This window comes from Rhinolophus sinicus, linkage group LG12 (genome assembly GCF_036562045.2).
Source record: "Rhinolophus sinicus isolate RSC01 linkage group LG12, ASM3656204v1, whole genome shotgun sequence".
In the NCBI taxonomy this organism is placed as follows: Eukaryota; Metazoa; Chordata; class Mammalia; order Chiroptera; family Rhinolophidae; genus Rhinolophus; species Rhinolophus sinicus.
In genome coordinates, this window is record NC_133761.1 from 54322313 (window position 1) to 54347008 (window position 24696).

The window sequence follows — 24696 nt, forward strand, 5'->3', positions numbered from 1 at the left end:
TCCCTCCATATCTCAGCCCAGCCCACTCTTCTGCTCACTTTCTGCCCCTCTCACTTATTTCACCCCCAACCATGTTTGCCTTGAGATGAATTCTGGATGGACCTGAGGATGAATTCTGAGGAGGGTCAGCTGCGAGAACCTAAAGATGTTAATGTGATCCCTCCTGGCCTCAGCACATCTCTGTCTAAGCCATGTGATTTGCCCTTATACGCGTATGGATAGGAGCCACATATGTAAAACCTAATGCTTTGGGAAAGACCCAGGCCCAGGGATGGCAAACAGATTTTATCTTGCAGACATCTTAGATCAATTGGTAGTGACTGCCTGAGACCCAGGGTCAAGCACAGTAAGACTGTTCAGCAGAAAGTGTCATGATTGATTAGTAATGTCTGCCATGAGTGTGGCAGTAGCAAGAGGCTACTATAGAACTACCGAGTATTTATTGTCACATGTCCAAGACAGGCTGTTGTTGACTGTTATTTTTATTATTAATATAAATAGAGCAACATGCTTGTAAGTTTCTAATTTTTAACTTCTACTTTGATATCTAGTTCTCTGATTCCCCTCTTAGGAGTTTTTCTTGACGGTATGTTTGTTGATGATACCCTAGACGATGCATGTGAAAATCATTCTGTATGGTTACAACTGAAAACTTTCCTTCACTATTACAGGAAGGGGCTGGAGTGACACCGGAAGGAATAGCCTCTATCCAACTGTCTACTAGGAGGGACAAGTCAGTCACGGTTATTCCCTTCAAAGTGGTCATCCTGGGACACAGACACCATTGTTGCTCAGAGCCATTCAAGCACCATCTCAAGATTGGCAATTATTCATCCTTTGAGGGTAGGTTTACTTTTTGGAAAACGTGCAAAGGCACTCTGTTGCTGAGATGGGTGAACAAGTCTGGTGGCTCGGGGTGGGGTGGGGCAGGAAGGGTAAGTGGTTAGCAGTGAGGTGTGACAGGCTTTTGGGTGCAGCCCTCAAATCCATCCCCCAAACAGTGCTCTAAAAAGTCTGACACAAAGACAGCGTCCCTGAAGCCAGTGTAGAGACTCCAAGGAGCTGACTCTGACCCACAGTGAAGGCTTCAGGTGGAGGGGAGTGGGGACGAAGGGTGGGCATAGGGGATCCTGGCATGTGATTACCCTGCAGCCCAGTTATAGCCCCCACATCAGCCATGGAGAGTCAACAGCCTGTGGTGATGGAAAGTGAGGAACTGACTGGGTCCCCATCTGTGCTTCTCGGGGTCTCTGTTTCCTCAACTAGGACATGATAAAGTGAGCTTTTTAAGTTATATTTAAGATCTAGACCCTGTGCTTCCTGGGTATTAAGGGTAACCAAAGACAAGAATACAGGAAAGTTCTAGGAATCCGATTAGACTCCAACACACATTTGTGGAGACCCACCCTGTGACATAGGTGTGTTCCACCTTAATGGAAAGGTTACTCATTCAAGTGTCCAAGGGCCTGGCTAGATATTCAGTGTGATGAACTGAAGCAGTAAGGGGGCTCTGGACTCATACTGGGCGGAGATGGGGCCTCCTCACTGCTGCTCAGGAAGCTTCTGAGAGCAGATGCACCTTCCAGGTTGTACCTGGGGACAGGCGCAGGAGCTGCAGACCTCCCCACAGATCCCTAGGGAAGCACCAGATCACAGGAGGCTGGCAGCACTTCTTTCCTGTCCTGCACCTCTCCCCCCAAATGGAAGTGGTCCCTGGACTGCTCAAGAGCGGGGCTCACACGAGGGAGCTGGATGGGCTGGTCTCTGCCTGCTCACCTCCCGATGCCCTCTCTAACGGACACCACTCAGCTAGGCCTGGTGCCTCCCTCCCACTTCTCCCAGCATCTGCCTGGTTTGCTCTAACTCCGGGATGCTCTGGCAGTCCAGCCAACACACTTCCTCCCCCAACTCGGCCCCTGGAGGACGTGCTTCCAGGCAGCCTGTCTGACCAATCCACCAGCTCTGCGGATCTCCCTCAGGCTCAGGTACCTGCATTTCCTCTGGCCCGGTCAGACTTGACTGGTCACTGACCCAAGGACTTGCCTTGTCCTGGCATCTGTGTGTGCCCTGGGCCTTGGATCCTCACAGGATCCTGAACTCAGGCTGAGTCAGCTACAGATCATTCTAGATCATTCTAGGGCCCCCTGAACGCCGAGCTTCCGTTCCTGCCTCTGCTGTCCTGACCCTTGGCACTGACAATCGCGTTATGAATGGATTTGTTGGTTTCAGGACGCAATGAGGAGTGTGGGGTGTGGAGAGAAGGACAAAGTGCCTGAGTAGGTGTGGTCCCTGTCCGTGAGGAACCGTGGCCGACCGAACGTGCGAGAGCACAGGGGACATGCATGGGGCACAGGGCGACGTGCACGGCTGCTTAAAATAGGGGTGTCTCCTTTACGATCTCGTTAGATTGTTTTTAAAACGTTAATTAAGCTGTCTTTGGTAAACTTGATTTTGTAAGGCTAAGCCCTTTCACAAAACAGGTTTGCGTCTGGATCAAGTTTGTGTTAAATGATTGGTGAAGGTCAATACCAATTAGGAAGTAAGGCTTTAGCGTCAACGAACAAAGAGCTTCGTTTAAAAGAGAAATTATGCTGCTCTGGCTGTAAAAAGCACAGTTACAGGGTTTCCTGTGGCCTTTTCCTTCCTTCTGGAAAGTGCATGATGGAGGGACGGGAAACGGTAGGAGCAGGGGACCTGAGCTTCCTCGGGCCACACCCTTGTTACCCTACCTCCTCGACAAAAGCGATGCCTGGTGTGTCTGAGCTGAATAGGGGCTCCTTCCCTCTTGTTCATTCTGTCTGGCGGACATAGTCTCTACCTATCTGCCCGCAGGACTTCCTACAGACATGGGGGCTGGGCGTGCGGGGATGGTCCTCTATCCAGGCAGCCACGGACACTCGAGCGGAGGACACAGGGAAGACCTCTGGGGAGCAGCAGGCCCAGCAGGTCTCCTGCCAAGCACCCAGGCCCTGCAGGATCATAGACGCCCAGACCGGCCCAGCCCCTTCCCCTCCTCCAGCCCTGCTTTCCTCACCCGGCCCCGCCCCCGCCCCACAGCGAGCAGCTACTCACTGGCGAGAATGACCATGTCCATGCCCCAGAAGATGCTCATGATCCAGCCCACCATGACGATGGCCGTGAGGATCTGGATGAGGGCCGCGGCGATGTTCAGCCAGAAGACACAGCACACGTGCCTGTCCGGGAGGTCCGTGCGGGCTCCACACAGCACAGTGAAGGCCGAGACGAAGGTCCCTGTGAGAGGCCCAGGGGACACTGCATGAGGGCTCTGGGACACAGCAGCATGCGTGCTCATCCCTGCCTGGGGCCCAGCTGCCCACCCTCCCGGAGCTCGGAGAGGAGGAGCCGGTGGCCGGCACCTTCCCGCTCACACCTTGCCCGCCTCTTGTCCCCACACGGAGGCCAATGTATCACCTGGAGGAGGCTTGGCAGAGGCTGCCAAGGGGCCTTTGGGAGAACACAGATGTCACATGACAAATGGTCCCTGCCATTAAGCAACAACAGTACAGCCACCTTCAAGGACAACAGACAGCAAGTGGAGAGGACACCAACCTTGGGTGGCAAAGCTTCAGAGGTAAGAGCCAGTGTCCCTAGGTAACATGGAAGCCCCCCGGAGGTAAAGTCAGGAAATGACACGCCCCCACACACCACCAGCACACACCCTGATCCTTCAGGACAGGAGCTGAGACCCAGGCGCCTGCAGTGTGGAGAGAGAGCAGGTGAAGGCAGATCTCCTGGAACCCTTCCCAGATGGGGTTCCCCTAGACACCGAGACCTGCAAGGGGAGGGACAGCAAGCCTGACATGTATTGAGTAGACGCAAGGAGTGGTGCGATATGGTAGGTGTGTCCAGGCAAAGGCTGTTCTGTCCAGCGAACTGACAGTCCAGCCAGAGGTGCAGAGCAGGAATGGCATGTCAGAAGTTAGAGAAAAAATGAGGTGTAGATGCCCGGATATGGTGAGGTCCACTCTTTCAGAAAGTTCATGGGAGAAACTTAAGCTTGTTTATCAGCTGAGGAAAAGCTGCTGGTGCAGGAGAAAGGATGAGGATATAACCAGATGGGGGATAAGTGAATGTCAAGGTTCTTAATAAGATGAGAAGGTGAGGGGCAAATGAAATACGTCAGTTTTGTGCAATTGGTTTGTGCATCAGAATTCTCAAACTGAATTCTCAAAATGCAGAATTCCAGGGCCCCACCTCCAGGCCACCGATCCCAGGGATGGATCCAGGGATTGCTTATTTAAAAATGAAAGAAACGTTCCTCCGGCTTATTCAGGTTTGGGAATCCTTCTCTGAGAAGTAGAGAGCTTGGCTTCATAGATACAGAGCCAAAAACCACACAACCTAGAGGAAATGAGCCCATGATTCTGGCCTTTCATTCTGTCCTTCCATGTCCCCCACGTGAGTCAGTGCTGAATTGCGGTGGTGATTCTCTGCGGCAGAGGCAGGGGGACTGGGCCCTGGACTAAGGTGCCTGGGGGCACCAAAGCCCGGCCAACACTGTGCCAACACTGATTGGCACAAAGGAAAATGATCGCAATGATCTTTACTGTCAAGCACCCAAATAAGAGTGTCATAAGACACCTGGACCTTAGGCAGGGACATGTGCTTTGTGTGTCCTCCCATGATCCTGAGGAGGACCTCCCACCCCCACCCCACAGAGACTCACAACAAAGACACCAGTGAGCGGTGCAAGCACAGCCCTCTTCAGGCCACCATATTGCTGAGGTCACTGGATTCCCCCAGTAGCTCACGGCTTAGGCTCCAGACCCAGGTCCTGGGGAGGGGAAAGCATTTGCCCACTTCCATCCTGGAAGTTCCAAAGGGACCTAGGGGAGAGCTCCTCCAGCCTGGCTCCCAAGCCCCATCCTGCTTCTGTTGGGAACTGGAAGAGAAGCAGCCAGAAGTGGGTTGGCACAGTCTCCCACCAGGAGACGGGGCAGCACTGCTTCTGAGACACAGAACCTGGGGGCTGGAAACATCCTTTACCAGTCCCGTCCGGTTCAGCTTTTCACGTGACTCACATGGGAGCTGTGGAAGGCGCTGGGGTGGAGACGGGATCCCCAGGTCTCTTGGAACTCAGGGGGAGAGGGCAGAGCTGTCTTTTGAAGCAGCTACTGCTGACAAAATGTGCTCCCCTGGGATGGAGGCCAGTAAGTCAGATCCTAGATATCACCTGCTCTACAGTCATTAAAATGTGCTGCTGGTCAGTGGCCAGGACTTACACCAGGACACCCTCTGTCACTCCTCCCGGGAGGGCTCGGGCACAACCCTGAATGCAAGCTTTGGGGGCCAGGTAGGAAATGTAAGGGAAGGCTTGGCACAGACGTCACAGCCATTTGGAAGGACAAGTCACACCCTACGAAACAGGTCCCACGGCCAACTGCTGTCATATCAGAGCCGGAATGAGATGAATGGGAGATCCCATTCAGGGTCGAACTCAGCCTTACGAAGCCTCAATTCTCAATTTTTGGGCGGCATAAGAAGCAATGGAGATTGTGCTGAAAATACACCCAGCTACGCTGAAGGACTGTCTGGGATCTGAGGATTGAGGAGCTCGGGGAAAGGCAGCAGGGTAGACGTGTTCAGACGGATAAGGGGGCTTACAAGTGAGACCTCGGTGGGGAACAGGCAGTCACTAGCACGGCCAAGGGGTGGGCCTTGGATTTTCCAACTGAAAAGGCTACGTGGCATAAAGCAGGGAGGACAGGGAGCCCCGTGGCTGCCACAAATAAATCTGTCATCCCTGCCTTCTGTGGACAGAGGAAATGAGACCAGCTCCTTCCCACTGTGGCATCAGGCTGGTTATTCTGCTGGAGGCTCGGTTGGCCGGAGCTGATAATTAATTTCAATGGCGCTGGGCCTCCCTGCGCTTGTTAGCGATCTCCACTGCCCTCGACCTCCCCTGCCAGATCCCTGACGAACTCCAAGATGTACTCCCGGCCCTGGACAGGCTGTGAGGGCCTGGGGAGCTGCAGAACAGAACTGCAGGTCTCTCTCTCTGAGTGCGTCCCCGGGAGGCCCCGGGAACTCCCCAGGACATTGAGCCTGCGCAGAAATGTAACCACATGGGATTTCTTGGTTCCCCAGTGCGGAGCCTTGTCACAACAGATTCTGGGCTTCCTTTAAATACCAGAGGGTGAACTGAGGAAGTGGGGATGGGACAGGGAGAGGATGTGTAACGGGCAGGGCAGGGGAGTCCGAGCCAGGGCTGAGGCCCTTCAGGTGGGAAGATGGGCAAGGACAGCAGCGATGACATTTGTGAGCGGAGACAACACACCTGTCTCCTTCGACTTTGCAACCTGACAAGAGGAAATTTCCAAGGATGGGTGGACACAGATGAACACAGGGCGGGGCTCTGCCCAAGGTCACAGCTGCCTGGGAGCCTTTCTGAGATGACCGCAGTGAAAACCTGCAGCACAATGAACCCCAAAGGGACCCCTCTGGGGATGGCGGCTGCAGCAACGGAGCCCGGGGAGCCTGAGTCCTGCACCCCATCTTGTCTCAGTGGGTGTCCTTCATTCTCGGGCGCTTGGCTGACCCTGTTTCAGTCTCCCCCATAACAAATAACATTTATGAAGCATCTACCAAGTGCTCGACACTGAGCTTGTTGAAGGTGAGTGACTCTCCTTATTGATTCAAGTGTGGGGACAAATCTGCCTGGGCCCACAGCACCCAAGTACGTGTGAGGCCAAGTGTGCCAGGCACCAGGGGTCGCTCATCACTGAGAGTGCTGAGGGGAGCATCCCCGGTGCCCCAAGCTGTGGCCATACACACTGGGCACGTGGGAGGACAGCGCCACCCTGCAGCCTGCCCTGGAGCCCTCGGCAGCCGAGGCCTGTGGGTCGTGGTGGGACATTTCCAATCATGCCACCGAGGCCTGGAGGCCTGCATTCTTGGGTACAAAGTTGCCTCTTCCTTAAAATCATACCCAATTCTTTTCATCCATTCATTTTCCCCATGTTTTCGGGTAGCCGTCCTGCAGTACCTGCTGGGGGCCAAGAACTGGGCTAAATCCATGTGGACCCCAACAAAAAGGAGGAGCCCGGCCCTCAGGAATTGCCCGTGGTCGTGAGAGAGACAGATCAGGCACAGAACACACCGCTGTGTGGTCAGTCCTACCAGAGGTGGCAGAGGCAAGAAAACACTGTGGTTACAGAGTTGGGCTCTGGCGCCAGAATGGCAGGGCCCGAATTCAGCTGCACCACCCATAGGCCCTGAGACCTGGACAAGTGACGTACTTCTTTAGGCCTCAGTTTCCCCATCCTGCTGAATAGTGTGGATGTGAGGACTCAGTTAGTACGTGTAATACTTAGAACACAGTGTGCACTGAATAAGGGAGGTATGGGAGCTTAAGGACGGCCCTACCCCAGGCTTTGGAGGCGGGTGGTCAGGAAAGTGTCCCCAGGAGGCAACACTGGAATAGAACCCTGGTGAATGAGGTCTCAGTCACCACGAAGATGAGAACGAAACTGAACATCTCAATGACTCCTGCTCTCACAGTGGCTTGTAGCCAAAGGCAGTAGTCTTCACCTTTTTAAAAAGATGTGCTATAATTGCTAAGTTCACTATGTCAGCCTCATAAAGCCAGAGACTCGGGAGTCATCTATATGCCGCGGTATTATACAGCCACTAGAAACCGTATGTATGATGATTACGCAGCACGTCAGGCAAGTGCGTTCAGTGAAATTACAAAAATAGTACGCATACTGTGCCGGGGACGATTTAAAAATATTTATGTACGTGGACAAAGACCGGAATGTGTGAAGCAAAAGGAAAATTGTTGTACTGTGCAGAATTATAGGCAGTTTTCTCTCTTTTTTCAAAAATAAATTCTCTTTTCAGTTAAAAAAAAAAAGTTTCAGGCACCTGTCAAGATCCAGCTGTGCAAGACTGTCCATCAAACAGCTTCTTACTGTCCACAGAGAAAGCCAGGGAGCAGTCAAGCAAACTAGAGGACAGATGGCAGGCAGACACCTGACACAGGAAATACATGATGCCTTGTGACTATGCTGGGGTGTGACAAAAGCCTCTGAACTCCCAGGAGTGTCTCTGGAATGCAGCCCCCCATCCTAGAATCAGTCCCAGTTAAGAAGGCAAAGGGCCCACCTCTTGGAGGTGGAATGGGAAGGAGGACGCTGAGGGTTGTTGTTTGGAAGCCAGGAAAGGACTCCAGTCCCAAGAGAATTTGAGAAGCCACAGTGGATTCATTCAGGTGGCCACAGGGTGACAACAGTGGAAAAGGAGGTGGTTTAGCTGAGCTGGAACCCCAGCCTCCCGGAGGACCAGGGAGGAAGAAGGGAAGGCGGAAGGAGCCTTGTGTGGGGCTTGTGCGCAGGTGCTCCCTGTCTGGCTAGGGATTCCCACAGGCCTGGCAGACACACCTGCTCCTTCCTGGAGCCGTGCCCTGTGGGGTGGCCTGTGTGTGTGCGCCTGTGCCGAGGCTCATGGGATTAGGCTCAGGATGGCTTTCTGCAAGTGGGGCTGACGTTGCTGCTCAGGCCACGCGGACATACCACACTTGCAGGAAGGGCTTGCCCATTGTGGTCTTTATTTTGGAAATAACCAACTCAAACAGGCTTAAATAACAAAGGGATCCACTGGTTCACATAACTGGAAAATCCAGAAAGGTATTACAGGGCAGTGGTTAGGGGTCTGGGCTCTAGGGTCAGACTGCTGAGTGTAAATCCTGACTTTACCATTTCCTGGCTACGTGAACTTGGGCAAATTACTTTGCCTGTCTCCTTATGAAAAAGTTTTAGATCTACTTCCTCATCTGTACGATAGGGGCTCTGTGTGAGGTTTAATAGAGACTATGCTTTTAAAGTGCCTGGAATATACTAAGAGCTTAATCACTGTTTGCTCTTTTGGTTATTAATAGGAATTCAGGACTGGTTTGATTCCATGGCTAAAACTGAACAAGAACCCAACATCTACCGTCTCTCCGCTCTGTCTCCCATGGTGTCAGCTTTATCGCAAGACCAGGTTCCCCCATGGTGACAAAATGATTGCAGCAGCTCCAGGTATCACGTCCACACACCACTTGTCCAGAGGAGGCAGAACATTTATTTCTGTGTCAGCTTTCCAAGCAGGAATCTTGAGATTTACCCAAAGAACGCTGCTTAGGTTACATGCCTACCCCTGAACCAACAATTTGGCAAAGTAAATGTAACAAGCTTATTGGCGTAAGCCATTGGGCCCACCCCTGGAGCTAGAATTGGGGTCATCCTCTACAACACTTAGGCAGCATGAAGGAAGGGTGAACACCCAAGTGAAAATCTGAGTTTTGGGGTAAAATGTTGCTGGGTAAGTGCGAGGTTCACTAACAGAGGAGAAATGCATTACAAAATCAAACAGAGAAATGATCAATTGGACCATCTTTTTCCAAATGGAAGTGTGGTGGTTTTAAAAGACGGCCCCAAGATTTTAGACACTCTTCCCTCAAGAGGTGGGGACCGTATCCCTCCCTCTTACACTGCTCTGTGACTGACCAGCAGGATACAGCAGGAGCAGCATGGCTAGTTTCCCGGCTCAGACCTTAACACACAGGTGGCTTTCGTGTCCTGAGTCTTTAGCTGCTCAGTCTTAAACCCAGCACCATACTATTAGGTTGGTACAAAAGTAATTGTGGTTTCAAAGGTTGGAAATAATGGCAAAAACCACAATTACTTTTGCACCAACCTAATATAAGGAAGCCCAAACTAGCCCACTTGAGAAACCATGTGGAGAGAGGGCTGGTGCAGGCAAGCCAGCCAACAGCCAGGTAAGGTCCCAGCTGATGGCCAGTGTCAGCCACCAGACATATGAGCGAGCTTGTCACCACATGGTTCCAGTCCCCAGCGGGCACTCTGGTCTCTGAGTTGATGGGGCAGAGATAAGATATCTCCAATGTGTCCTCCTCTCCAAATTCCTGACCCACAGAACTAAGGAGCATACCAAAATGCTTTTTTATTTTTCACACCACTAAATTTTGGGATGGTTTGCTGGACAGCAGTAGGTAACTGGAACAGGGGCGTTACCAGGCTATGGTGGGGGAGGAAGGGTAGCAGGAAGTGGGCTGTGTTGTTTGATCCTCACAGCAATCATTTAGCATCTGAATAGCATCCTGGAGGGCCTGTTCCCCGCATCCCCCTAACAGTCTTGCCCACACCGAGCTAGGACAACTGGGCATCAGGGATCATTAGGATAACACTGCACTGGAGCAATGCTGCTGGAAGTTCTCAATATTATCGAAAGATACGGGCCACGTATGAAACAGTCTTCGACCCACACAACTAGAGGCAGCAACCTGGGACAAGAGAGGCTTTTGTGTCCTGTAGCTGGGCCCCTCTGACTCCTGTACCTGCTGTGCATAGAGCTGGATACTCTTGCTATTCTGTGACCAACCCCCTATCCCACTGAACTGGACACTCTGGCCTCCCCTCCCAACCCCCTATCCCACTGAAAGATGAGCCAGAGGAAAAAGGAGGGCTATGGTGGCCCACAGGGCTGAGAGAGGGAAAGAGAGAGGAAGGGAGACACGCGGAGGGGCCCCCAGAGGACCTTTCTGGGTGGATAGGGATGAACTGATAAGCCACTAAGGAGGAAAAACAGAGAACTGCTTTTACTGTCCTTTGAGCTGGACAAGGGTGCTTGATTGTCTACAAAAAGGCACCTTCCCAATGTTCTAATGGTCACAGGTGTAACTGTTATTATCAATACTGATCTATAATGTATTGAGCACTCACTAGAGATTAGCATTTTACTACCTCACTTCACCTCATTCCCACAACAATCCCATGTCTTTATCCTCATTTAACAGACAAGAATAGACCCAGAATGAATTGTGCGTTGACCAACTGTGGTAGATTGCAGACATGGCCCCAGTTCCCCACTCCCCACACCCATGCCCTTAGCAATGTGAATTTGCAACTCCTCCCATTGAGAGGTAAAGTCTGTTTCCCCACTTTTGAATCCAGGCTGGCCTTGTGACTTTCATGGGTCAACATCACCTGGTAGAAGTGGCACTGTGCCTGTTCCGGGCCCAAGCCACAAAGGCCACCCATGCCTTTGCTTGCTTGAGTAGAGCTCTGTCCAGCCACCATATGAACAAACCCAGCTAGCCTGTTGGAGGGTGAGGCCACATGGGGAGAGGCCCCAGCCATCCAGCCATCCAGCTAAGAACAACCAAGCCTTGCCCTGCCTCTCCAAAGTCCAGCCCAAATTGCAACCCATGGAGTGTGGACTAAATCAATGGCTGTTGTTTTAAGACACTAAGTTTTGGGGAGGCTTGTTATGCAGCGAAAGCTAATTGAGACACCAACTGTGCCTGTTTTCACAAACCTGGTGAACGCCAATAAAGGACAGTGAGAGGCCTGAGGCCCAGGGCCCCTCAGCTCCGTCAGAGAACAAGAGGAGGGCAGTGAACTTGGGCGCCTCCCAGCAAGCCTATCCCGAGAGAGCCTTTTCAGAAAATAAGAGCCAAACCAAGTAGCCGGGCTTCCCGTGGCGTATCCTTCAGAAGGGACCAACTCTAGGGTAGCACTTCAGGGACCGCTTGATGATTTCTTCAAGGAGCAAAGAGCAGAATGGTTTTGTTAAACCTCCTTTTTAATGGCAAATTTATTTCAGGAAAGGACCAAGAATCCAGAGCAGCTGTCCTGATGGAAGCAGGGAATGTTGGTGCCAACACGGCTGCAGGGTGACTAAGTCGAAGGGGTCCCTGGAGGAGGGGACGTGGTAGCTGTGATGCCCGACGGGGGACACATATGAGTGAGGAAGGAGCGACAGGAGCTGGTGGGCTGCAGTTAGAAATGGAAAAATGGCAGCTTTCAGGGACCCCCAGAGAAACCTCAGCGGTTGGGGGCAGGGTGAGTTACACAGTTCTACTCAGGAGCCTGGACAGTAAGCCCAGATGATGGCTGTGCCTGAGCCATCATAGCTTCTCAGTGACCAGAGGGCTCAGGCCAGGCCCAGCACTGGAAGAAACTTGCTAACAGGGTGGCGCTCCCAGCTTCCTACCCGCCCGCCTCTTCTCAGCCGATTTTGCTAGTTTCCTGTTCTTCTCCCCACCCACTGACTGGCTGTCTGTCTTCCTCCACCATCTTCTATGCTTCTTGTTACTCCCTCGCACTGTACAGCCCACTCAAGCGCTCCAGCTCGGAGCCCACGTGGTTCCACACCAGCCCACACTCCACCCTCGGCCTCCCGGGGCCACGGAGCACCCCGCAGGGCTATTTGCCTCTAGATCTGTTCTCTCACTATAGTGTGAGCCCTTTGCGAGTCCAGCCTTCTCTGGTCCATCTTTGAGGCCCCTACATGGCCTACCAGAATAATTGGCTCATAGAAGCTACTCAGGTATCTAACGAATGTGACTTTACTAGAATCACTCGTGTGCTCATCATAGGAAGGACAACTCTTGGGTGGAAAGTGGTACCAAGAAGAAGTTACACTCCATCCCTTGCACAAGGTATGAGCCCTTTGAGGCGGTGCAGCTGAGAGGGAAGAATGCCAACTCTGAACCCAGCCTGCTTGGGTCTGAGCCCAGCCCTGCCACTTGCCACCTGTGTGACCTTGGACAAGTTACATAAACTCTCTGTGCCTCGGCTTCCTCATCTGAGAATGACAGCAATAACCTCTACCTTTGTGATGCCCTGAACATTACAGGAGGAGTAGGAGCTTAGAACAGTACAGGGCACCCAGTAAGGATGGTGGAAGTGCTTTAGCTATTGTTACACTAGCAATAGGCTTTGCATTTTGCTCCCCTTTATATTCCAGGCACCCGTGCAATGCCTACATGGCAGCCCTTTAGTAAGGGTTTATTAAATAAACAGATCACCACAGAGGCATCAGCTAAGGCCCAAAGATCTATGTGTCCTTTCTCAGGTGTCACCTGGTTGACCTTAAGTGGACTGTGTACTTCTCGGGGGCAAGCCCACGTGTTTAGGTTATTTTGTAAGCAAGTCTCCACCATGGGGCCCCTGCAGTCCCCCACCCCCCTACCCTCACCCATTTCTGGGATCTGCACATAGCAGCACAGAAATGTGGTGCCCACAGGACAACCATAGGTGCTAAGCAATGGTCTACCCTCCCTGGTCCCTGAAGATGAGGGATGAGCTGAGGTCCCACGAAGACAATCTGCTTGTACGTCCTCTAGACGTCTGGGCTGCTTAGGAAAGGCCACGTGGTAAAGGAAAGTGGACTCACATCCTGGCTTCCAGCCCTATTCAGGCACTTACCACTGCAAGACCTCGGCCATCACTTCCCCTCTCTGAGCATCCTGCCCGCCCCTCCTTGGTTGTTATTAACGATGATATTGTTATTGGCACCCAGCAGAATTCAATCCCCAGGATTTGGGGGCTGGGCACCACTTTGCCTTCTGAAAATGAAAATGACCTTCTTGAGGGCTATGCAGTCCAGGAAGTAGCTTCCCACCCCTCCCACAGGCTTGGTGGGGTCTGCGAAGGGGACAGGAAAGGGACAGAAGCCCTCAGGGGACAGCCTGACAACAAGAGACCAAAGCTCTCTGGAGAAGGAGCTACATAAGCAGCATGAGTACTCGGTGTCCCAGACCCACCCACGCCCCCAAAGTGGACACAAACAGTCCTGAACACAAATCAGGGGAAAGATCCCCAAAGGGTTTAGGAGTCAGACCTCTCCCCCCAGTGAAATGTCAGAAACATTTCCAGATACGTGAGCAATCATGTCACACAGATATAGCCTCAAAGCACGTGCATTCATTTCTGAAATGCTGTGACTGCTTTACACGCATGCTGACAGAACATTAGCCCTGCAGGGGCCGCCGCCTGGGACCCACATCAGGATGCAGACTCATGGATGTTGGTCACAGCGCACCCTGCTTTCACAGAAGTCAGAATACTCGGCTGAGTCACCCACTTCATTCACCTTCCTTGCCTACAAACTGGCTGTTTCAGAAATGAATGAATTTCACTCGCCTTGGGTGAGTTTTTGGGAATGATTTAAAATTTTCAAAAGAATGTGCTGCTGACCCTGAGAGCAGATCTCATGGGGTGGGAGAGTGGGGATGACTCAGCTGGTTGTCCCCACAGCACCCTGCTAGGACCCATGACACTCAGGATAAGAGGATCACCCATAATCATCAGTCTCATCGTTGTGAACTTCTGTCATTTACCGGTCACCTCCTCCAAGGTGATGGTGTTCAAAGGCAGAGCACTCAGGTGCTCATTAAAATGCAGTCCCATCCCCTTCTGTCCCCTTCCTCGTGCTTTGCCCGTGAGGATGGGCCCCCAGGAGGCTGAGATGGGGGACAGCAGCTGCCAGCATCAGCATCACCGACCTCACCTCTAAAGGTGAGATCGGAGTAGAATCAGGCCTCCCCTGTCCTTCTCAGCTCAGCATGTCACTTGCTGGAGTGCCCCAGGCCACCTCCACAGGCCTCGAAGAAACAGGTGCAAAAGCAGAGGTTTCCGGCATTCATGCCACACACCCTGGGGAAAGCCAGGCATGCCAACCAAGGTCCTGGGGACATCAGCAGGTATATATACTGTAACTGGCTTATGTGCCAACCAGAGTTGGTTATTTGTTGCCTTATATCTATATTTACAATTAACAGCAGGGTCAGGTCATTATCGAGACTGGTAAATGAACCTTGTTTTTATGCTTTGTTTCCAAGGATAACCAGTCAGAGGGTCCAGCAAAAGAACACAGCTACACATAGCTGATATCTCCTAGGATGCTTTGGGCTGGAAGTGACACAAAGCCAACTCAAACTAGCTTAAGTGATAGGAAGTATTTATTATCTCAAATAACAGGAACTCCAAAGGTAGTTCCAAGGTTGGCTAATTAAGCAGTTCAGGCCCTTGGCTCTTTCCATCTCTTAGCATTGGCTCCAACCTCAGGCTGGTACCCAGATGGCTGCAGCGGTTCCAGGAAGCTCAATCTATACGTAATAATGTCTGGAAAATACAGATGACTTCTTCCTGTGGCCCCTTTTTTGGCCTGAGGAAACAGTTCCCTGATGAATGATCATTGGGTCACCTGTCATTGCTGAACTAGTCACCCGCAAGAGAGATGGCGTTCCAAGACAGGCTTGGACTAATCGTTGTAGTGGAAAGGGTGCCGGGAGTCAACGCCACTGCCCGCCACACACTGCCCTTACCAGGGAGCAGTGCTCCTCTCCTCTCTACCTCTGGGTACACCCCCTCCCAGGCAACCAGATGCCCCAAACCAACCCTGGAGGCCACTCTGATGAGATGTCACAGCTAGACATCTAGAGCCCCTTAGAATAATCACTGCCTTTTAAAAATGCCCGACGCAGTTTCCATGAATAGATAAGCAAAATATGGTGTTCACACGAAATAGAGGGCTACTCAGCCAAGTTAGCAGGGACTAGGGGGAGGGGGAGGGGGGAGTTATTGTTTAATGGGCACAGAGTTTCAGTTTGGGGTGATGGAAGGTTCTGGAGATGGATGCTGGTTGTACAACATTGTGAATATACTTAATGCCATGAGGTATACGCTTAAAAAGTTAATATGGTCAATTTTACGCTACATATATTTTAACAGTAAGAAAGATGACCTGTGACGTCTACTAACTGACTAGTCATTGCCAACCTTAGTGACAGGTGAGTCTTTACCTGGGAAATAACCTCAGGGCAGCAGCCGCTTGGGTGCCTTGATCTTGTGTCGTCATTCTCTCTATGACATAATCTCATCATGGCTTTGTAAATACAGGGAGGATCCCTTTTTCTTCTCAGACTTGAATGCCAAGCTGGTTAATGAGGTCCAGCCCATAGGGAGGTAGAGTGTGAACGCCAACATTAGGGCTCTGGGCCCCTCTACGGGGACACAGCCAGGGAACCCAGCACACACATCCTGCCCACCCCTGGCTCCCAGGACCAGCTCTGTGCCTCCCTCTGCTCCTGCAGCTATCTGGTCAGCAGCTCCAGCAGACAGTGTGTCATCCCCTTTAACGAGGTGCTTCTGAGACCTGGAGTGAGGACAAACCATCAATCCACCTGCCAGGGAGCAGCTGGGAGAGGAGCTGCCAGCCTTTCTGGGGATGCTCGTCTGATTACTGAGCCAGGGAGACAATTACAGGGTCAGACCGAGTGCTTCTGCAGCTGACGGATTTCTCCAAGCAAAACTCATTAGGTAGAGGGAGACTTCTCTGGGGCTTTGCAACCATAGGCAGTACATTCTCTTTCCAATGCTCTAAACAAGCAGAAAAATGACAGAGGTGGCGGCCAGGAGCTGGGGAGGGCAGGACTCGGCCGCAGGCCCGATGCCAAGGCAGGCTCTGGGGAGAAGCTCACCACCAGACATTTCCTATTAGGGCAAGAAGACTCTGCAAATGTGAAAGCCTGAATTTGTGTTCAAAGTGTCACTACAGGCTCTAATCACCTGAAAGGGAGCTAGAAATGGGTGACTAAGTAAGGCCTGCAGTTCTATAGAAATGGCTGGTTATGTGTTTCCTCCCGGAAATGGCACTTTGGGAAATCTTGTCTTCTGATAGATTTCTGGAACTACCCTCCATGTTCTTCCCAGCAGAGACTGTAGGCGGAGGCTGTCCCCTTGCCCTGCTCTTACCCACCTTCCCCCACACTTCCCAATTGCCACTTAACCACCCCCACTCTGCTCCCTGTGACCCAGGGACCAGCGGGCCTGGCTGCTGGTTCAGGGACCCGGCTCACCTCCCACATTACCCACCCGGGGTCCCCCGATGGTATGGGGCCCAGAGAATGGCCTGTCAGAGAGTGCCACTTTATCTGGAAACTTGCAGCTCCCAGAGGTGGCTCCTAACTCTCTGCTCCTCTTTGCTACGTCTCCCTCCTCCTATGTGTGCTCTGGGGCAGAGTGACAATCTCCACCTTCCCTGAGGGCTCGCTCTGTGCTTGGCCTGTTGGAGTCTCCACCAGCAAAGTCTCCTCGAGTCCTCACACAACCTCTGATGTAGACACTCCTTGCAGGCGAGGTGGCAGGGCAGGGAGGGGGCCGCGGCAACTTGGCTCTGCTCCTTGCTAACCTTGGGCAGGTCAGTTAAGCTCTTTGTGCCTCAGTTTCTCCTTCTGCCAGACGGGGGGTGATGTTAACAGTACCTGCTGCGCAGGTGTCTCAGCTCAGGCTGCCATACAAAGGACATCAGACAGGGTGGCTTAAACAGCAGAATTTATTTCTCAAGCTTCTGGAGGCTGGGAAGTCTGAGACCAAGGTGCTTGTAGACAGCCACCATCTCACAGGGCAGAGAGGGCACGCAAGCCTCTGGTGTCTCTTCTAATAAGGACACTAATGCTATCAAGTGGGCCCCACTCTTATGACCTCAATTACACCTGAATTACCTCCTAAAAGGCGCATCTCCAAATATGGACACATTGAGGGGAGGGCTTCAGCATATGAATTTGGGGGTGGGTGAAACAATTTAGTTCATAGTGACAGGCCTGTGGTGAGGCGAAGTGAGTGAATACACACAGAGCTCCTGCCGCAGAGCCAGGCACTCTCACAGCAACAGTGAGCGTCCAGGAGTGGGACCCAGACCTGTGCTCCTCACCTGACCCTGGGATACGCTCTGCCCTGTTTCTAAGGATGGGCTGGGGTGACAATCCACACTTCCTCTTTTTGCTTGTCCCCCGTGAGTGCAGGGCAGGCCTTTCCGTGGAGGGTTGTGAGGACTGCCGCCCTGGGGCCCCCTGGGGACTCAGGCCTGACCTCCATCCTGCCTTCCCCATGAGCGAGAGAAGGAAGGTGTGGTCACTGCTCGGGACACCGGGGCTCTCTGCTGCTGCCCTGGGACCTGGGAGAGTCCCTCTTGCCTCTGAGCCTTAGTGTCTCGTCTGTAAAATGAGACCCTTGGACACCATGTTCCCCAAGAATGCTTCCAGCTCTGATGTTTTGAGACCCTGGTCCTGTGAACAGGAGAAAGCCATTCGGGCAAAACCAGCAAGAACTATGGAGCCTACGATTTCCCTGCTTAATCGCGTGGCAGAACCACCCAGGGGTTTTCTCAGAGGCTGGTGGAGCAGCCTGCACGTGGGCTAGCCCGGGGGCAGGCAGCCAGAATGCCTGGGTCCCAGGAAGCCTGCCCAGCGGCTGACTCAGGGACTCTGGGAACACAGGAGGCTTTCCCTGCCCACTTAACCCTCTGCAGGCCTGTCCTCTGGAGGCGGCTCAGCAAAGCGGGCTCACCCTCTAGCTGACCGGTGTCTCAGATGCCCTGCCGTGGGGCCCGCTCCGCTCCGGGGGCTACCTGACCAGCTCTGCGTTTCATCTCCCCAGGCACCTGGCCATACAGCATTGTTAACCTGCTGTGAGGACAGAGTCCCAGAGAGCAGTTTCCCAGCTCTCGGCCTCACATGGAAAGGTGCTGGCTCAGTTATTAAATGGCCATCAGCTGTTACCGGTTAGCCATTAGCCACTAATATAACTGCCGTGGCTACGCAAGTGGGGTTGTTTGGTGGGCAGAGAAGCGGACGGCGGATTGGGCATCGTGTGGAGCCTGCTTCCTGTGTCTCCAATCCAGCCGCCAGCGAGAATATAATGGTATGAAGCCCCCTATCTATGGCATCGTGGGTGTTCCTTTTTTGGCCTCACCATATCCTGCGTTCTTGTGCGGGGAGCAGGAGCTGAGTCCCTGCATGACACCTGCCCACTTTGAGTTCAAGTGGCTGCTACATTTTAGGCACTTCACACATACTTGCTGAAAGGTGTTAAATGGATGTAGTAGATATTAGAAAAAAAATGAAGAAAGCCCATACCTGTCTCCCGAGAATCTCATAGTCAAGGGCTTTCATCTTTCCAAAATGGCATCTCAGTGACCTTGACTCGGGACATCTGTGTTGTGAACGCCCCTCTGTGGAGGAAGGTGACGTCACACGGCTCTTTGATGACGCAGGTCACAGGTTCTCACAGCAGCTATAACACCGTCATGCCCTTTAATACTTGCTTATTGGCTGTGCTTGTTCAATAGTGTCTCGCTGCCTCTGTTCTGTCTGTCTGTCTGTCTGTCTGTCTGTCTGTCCATTCCCATATAGTGGCTCTGATAACATAGGTTTTTAAGCAACTTTGGTTAACAGGCCTCAGGTACACAGAAGTGAGAATGGGAGGATAAATAAGGGAAGAGGCCCCAACCTGGGGTCCACAAACCCCCTGGGGATCCATGAACTGGGACTGAAAAACATGACTTCTTTATTTTTACTAACCTACCTCAATTTTAGCATTTCAAAGCCTTTCGTTATGGATGCAGGCAGCAACTACAATAATATTAGCAGAACCTGGCCTTCTTCACCAACAGAAATCAGATATTTCCTTACCCCAGTGAAGCTGAGAAGTAGGTTTCTCAAAACCTTATTGACACTCATCACTGTTTTAAAATTATGGTATTTATTAGACTTACTGCTGAATCTTCTTGTTTAATACGTTAATACAGAAGCACAGTGTTTCTATATACAAATTTGGGGTTTTTTTCCTCAATATTTTGATAACTGTTTTTCAGTATCATTGGTTTTCTTGGTAAGTCTATGTATTAAATGCATTAAAAATGCGTTTTTAAAAAATGCATTATTCTGAGAAGGGATCCAAGACTGCTATAGAGTCCAAAGGCACCAAAACAAGGTTCAGAAACTTTAGATTTGGGTTTAATATTTCCTCCAGGGCTCACACCTGCCACTGTTCAAATACAAACTATACATAGAAGGCCATTTAGACACTGGAGCTCCAGGTTTCAGGGAAGGTGGGGGCAGGAGAAGAGAAGAAGCGTCCCCGGGATGCTTGCTCTGCTGGCCGTACGGAAACCAGGCGGAGGGAGGTGGCTTGGCGTCCGTGGGGTAGGAAGCAGCCCTCTCCAGTCTAAACCAATGGCTGCTGCTTCTGTTCAGGGTCCTGAGTTTTTCTACCTATTGGAGGTGCTCTGCTCAGATCGTCTCTCCTGTTCCACTGATTTTTATCGTATTTTGTATGGTGCTCGTGGGCATTATTGGATGTTCTGACATTGCCAGTGAGCTTTGGATGAGCACTGTTGCTAAGAAACAAATCCCAGATGTTTCTTTAATCACCCAGCTCCAGAAAAGTACATTCCTCCTCACTCAACTCCATTGTGTCTTCTCTTGGGACGCTTAAGTTAAAATAACGGCTGGTTTCCTAAGGCCTCATTTTGAGCCGCCAGGAAAATCCAATGACCTGCTCCAATGACCCAAACAGAGGGGCCACTTTCTCAGGTGATGGCTTTAGGCAGAAAGAACCGTCCTGGCCAAAGCTGCCTGCAGACTCCATGCAGGAGGCTGTGAAGGAGGCTGCCTAGGAGGGACCAGCTGAGGCCAAAGGGACCAGAGGAGCCCTGATATGCAGAGACACCTCAAGGGACCAGTAGCTACAGCCCTGTCCTGGGGACTCCTTGGGGCTCCTTACAGTGTTTCTAGGAACCACTGACCATTCCCTGTAGAGTGGCTCCAAGTTACACATGCCTCAGACCACATTCAACCACAATTTCTCTCCAATTTCTAGACAGTGCAAAGCAAGGGCTCTGGGGAACAATAGACTCCCAGCCACCTCCCCTGGCCCCAAAGGCAGAGAGGCTTCATGGGCAGGCCACCACTGGTAGCAGTCACTCCTGGGTTCTTTCTCCTCCCCCAGCCCCAGCTTAGGGGCACTGCAGAGTGCCAAAAATGAGGTTCCCAGGAGTAAGTTTCTCGCATCAGGTTCTTTTTTTAAAATGCAAGTTCTCCAGTGTGGAGACAGAGTCCCAGAGAGCAGTTTCCAGGCGCTCGGCCTCACGTGGAAAGGTGCTGGCTCGGGTAGTAGATGGCCATCAGCTGTAACCAGTTAGCCGCTGGCCACTGATATAACTGCTGTGGCTAAGTTAGCAAGCAGAATGCAGCTAGCAAGTGGGTTGGTTGTTTGGCAGAGAAGCGGATGGCGGATTGCGGATCGTGTGGATCCTACTGCCTGTGTCTTGCCCAGCCGCTAGAGAGACTGGGGTGCAGGAAGACCCCTCGTTGGGATACTGACGGATGTTTGCTTTGTGTCTCGCCCAGCCGCCAGCGAGAATATAGTGGTATGACTCCCTTATCTATGGCTCTGTTGTTCCTTTTTGGCCTCACCATATCCTGCGTTCTTGTGCGGGGAGCGGGACTGGAGACCCTGCATGACAATCAGCCATGTCCCTGGCTGGTCATTCCGTTCCCAGATTCCCGAGAGCCTGTGAGGAGCCAGGCACTGTACCAGCCCTGGACGTGCAGTGCTGAGGGTCCTGCCTCGACAGGCCTCCCGTCTGGAGGGTCGCTGGTTCTCACAGCATGGCTCCTCTCTGAGCTAGAAGGGGAGGCTGTCTTCACCCCCATACCAGTTCCAAGGGTGGGGATAATACTTAATTTTTAAAAAATTAAAAGTGAGCAGAGGAACTGAATAGGCGTTTCTCCAAAGAAGACGTACAGACGATGGTCAACAGGTACATGAAAAGGTGTTCAACTTCAACCGTCATCAGGGAAGTGCAAATCCAAACCACCATGAGATATCACCTCACACCTGTCAGAATGGTTATTATTATTAAAAAAAAAAAAAAAATTTTTAACAACAAAAAATAACAAGTGTTGGTCAGGATGTGGAGATAAAGGAACCATTACGCACTGTTGGTGGGAATGGAAATTGGTGCAGCCACTATGGAAAATAGCATGGAGTTTCCTCAAAAAGTTAAAAATAGAACTACCAGATGATCCAGCAACCCTAGTTCTGGGATCTATCCAAAGGAAATAAAGTCATGATATTGAAGAGATATCTGCACTCCCATGTTCATTGCAGCATTACCATCAAGATATGGAAACAACCTAAATGGATGAATAGATTTTAAAATGTGATATATTCAGCTTTAAAAAAGAAGGAAATTCTGCCATTTGTGACAACACGGATAAAACTGGAGGGTATAATGCTAAGTGAAATACGCCAGACACAGCAAGACAAATAATGCATGACCTCACTTACATGTGGAATTGAAAGAAAAAAAAAGCAAACTCCTAGTAACAGAGAGTAGAGTGGTAGTTACCAGAGGCTGGGGCTTGGGGGGAAAGAGGAGATTTTAAAATAAAAAAAATCCTTTCAAACCGGGGAAAAAATGCAATCTTCACTATATCCCAAGCATTATTCTAAGCACTTTTTGTATAATAGTTCATTTAACCTTCAAGAGTCCTGTGAAGTGGGTACTCTTTATTATCCTCATTTTGCAGATGAAGAAACTGAAACACAGAGAGGTTAAGTAACTGGCTCAAGGTCACACAGCTATCAAGTAGTACAGTGGGATCTAGGTCCTCAGCAAAAGAAAAACATTATACCCAGATAAAGAGTCATCAGGATTCAGGGAAGCACCCCAAAATAAATAAATAAATAAATTCTGGATTCCTGACTCTACATCATCAAATGTTCTTTTGCTCTGGAACCCACAGGGGACCTCTCCCTCCCATGTCCCCCTCAGCATGGCAGGGGGTTCTGCTTCTACTTATTGTTTCTTTCCAAAGAATGAAATCTTCCTTTTCCTGACATGGGGAGCAAAGGCCAGCCCTGGCCTTCCTGCACTTGGGAACATGGAGGAGCATCTCAGGAGACAATTCCCCAGGGCACAGCTCCCCACTGCATTGCATGCTTGGGACTCATCCTAAGTCGAGGGACATGTCTCTTCCCCAGAGCAAAGGCAGTGCCACCAGAGAGGGCAACAGGCGGGAAGGCGCCAGTCCTAGGGCCGCTGCCTTCCTCTCCTTGCCACCCAGCAGCCCCAGGCAAGCTGCCCGCTACGGATGCAGTATTTAAAAAAAAAAAAAAAAAAAAGTTTTAAATGAAATGTGTGTTAAGAGAAGAGGCTGGAGCAGCGCTGCAGGCACCGTTCTGGTTCTGATTCCCACTCAGGACGGGCCAGTGAGCCACTTTCCAACAGCTTTCTATGCCCAACCCATCTGGGCTATTTCAGGGCAAAGAAAAGTGTCTGGGACGCCCCTTGAGCAGCCCTGGAAGGCATCACTGCACTGGCTGCCTGGTCCTAGACAAGTCACCCCACTCAGGGTGGATGGTCAGCACAACCCCATGTCCCACGCAGGGGAGGCCCAGCAGCAGAGATGCTCTCTCTCCATCCTGCATCCTCAGTGGGACTCAGCCCGGGTCACCCTCGGAATGAGCCCTGGCCCAAGCCTCACTACTCTAGAAACACAAAATGTCCTCTTATGCCTCTCATCCATCACTTTCTTTTTCAATAAACACACTTAAACACGTCAGCAGCGTCAGCAGCATCTGCTGTCGCCACCGAGTCTGCAGACTGGACAGTTCACTGGCCTTTTCCCACTGTGGGAGGGTGAGACTGTGCGTAGGAGCTGGTGCTCTGCGCCTTTCGAACTTGTGCAAACCTCTGAACATGCTCTTGTCCTGTGCACATTCAGGGCACCAGATGAGCAGGCCCACCTGTGCACACACGCACCAGACATGCAGGCCCACCTGTGCACACACTAGATGTGCATACACAACCTCTCCTGGGCATTGAAGTTTGGCTTTCAAGGAACGGAGATCAGCACTCGTCATACGGGAAGTCTGCCACGTCCTCCTCTGGGTGGCCCTGTTCGAATTTCCAGCACTACATAAATTATAACAGTCAACACAATGGCTTTCTAGTAATTATTATTCCTTATGATTCATAATTCTGTATGATTCAAACCCCTGGGCTGTGCCCAGGTGCTCAATTAGGCATAGCCTGGCACTCAGTGAACCCTTGGTGGAATTATCTTACACTGACATACTTCTACCTTTAGCTCCTTTTACTGGTCATTTCTTTTCCAAAACGTCTTCAGTTATTAGAAAATTCTCTCTCTCTCTCTTATTCTTCTCCCTCGATCCCTTTGTGTATTCTATTTTCTGGGAAATAACGTTTAATTGGGGAAGCTCGGCTGTGAGCCAAAACAAATGTCTATCATCACTGATAAAAAGTTTGGTGCCACAGGGACCATCTACCTCTTTTTGTAACTAAATCTGCTTTTCCTCCATCACTGGCATTCAAGATGACTCTAAAACTATTTTTTATTTAGTGTTGTTTTGCTTAACAGATAATATCGCTATGTTTTTACTTCCTGTTATTTTCCATCGCAAAATGCTCAGCATTTTAACAGTATTGGGTATTAAATAGGATTTTTGACAAGATTATGGATAAAAGGAGAAAAAAAAACCTCAGGCTCTTCACCACCTAGGGTGTCTGCTCCTCAAAAGGTTTGGGGGGAGATTGCAGGTCACTGTGGCCTGGACAGGACAATTGACTACCAGGGCAGGCACCCATTATCCAATACCCTGTTGACTTCATCGGAAAACAGGCTGGCCTCCTCCTCTCCTGACCAGGTCCACTTCCCAGAAGCCTCTCCTGTCAATTGTGTTGTTTAGAGAGCTGGGTCTTTGCCATAACATGGACTCTTGGAATCAGATTTGCAGCATTTGAGGGAAACAGCATGAGCTGGATGCCAAATTAACCACCTACTTTCCCCCCAACACAGCATATCAACCTCAGCCTTCAATGTGCAAAAATCCCCACGAAAATCATGTTTATGGAAATTATATCACCATGGCAACTGTAAAGGTCTCGCAAGTATTTTTAAAATAGCAAATTACAAAAACTCCCTTAGAAACATCTAAAATCTGTTTCCTTACGGGCATTAATGAACATAAAGATTCTAACCAACACAAAATGTGTTTTGTGACATGATGGCCAGAA

At 51.0% G+C, this 24696-nt stretch overlaps 1 protein-coding gene across 1 annotated transcript in view; it reads right to left on the minus strand.

The window, feature by feature from the left end:
* STUM (stum, mechanosensory transduction mediator homolog) overlaps nt 1-24696 on the minus strand; it is a 51562-nt gene that overhangs the window by 8201 nt on the left and 18665 nt on the right. The window contains exon 2 of the mRNA XM_019730905.2: nt 3073-3252. Coding sequence (XP_019586464.1) covers nt 3073-3252 — 180 coding nt within the window. The remainder of the gene's footprint in view (nt 1-3072; nt 3253-24696) is intronic.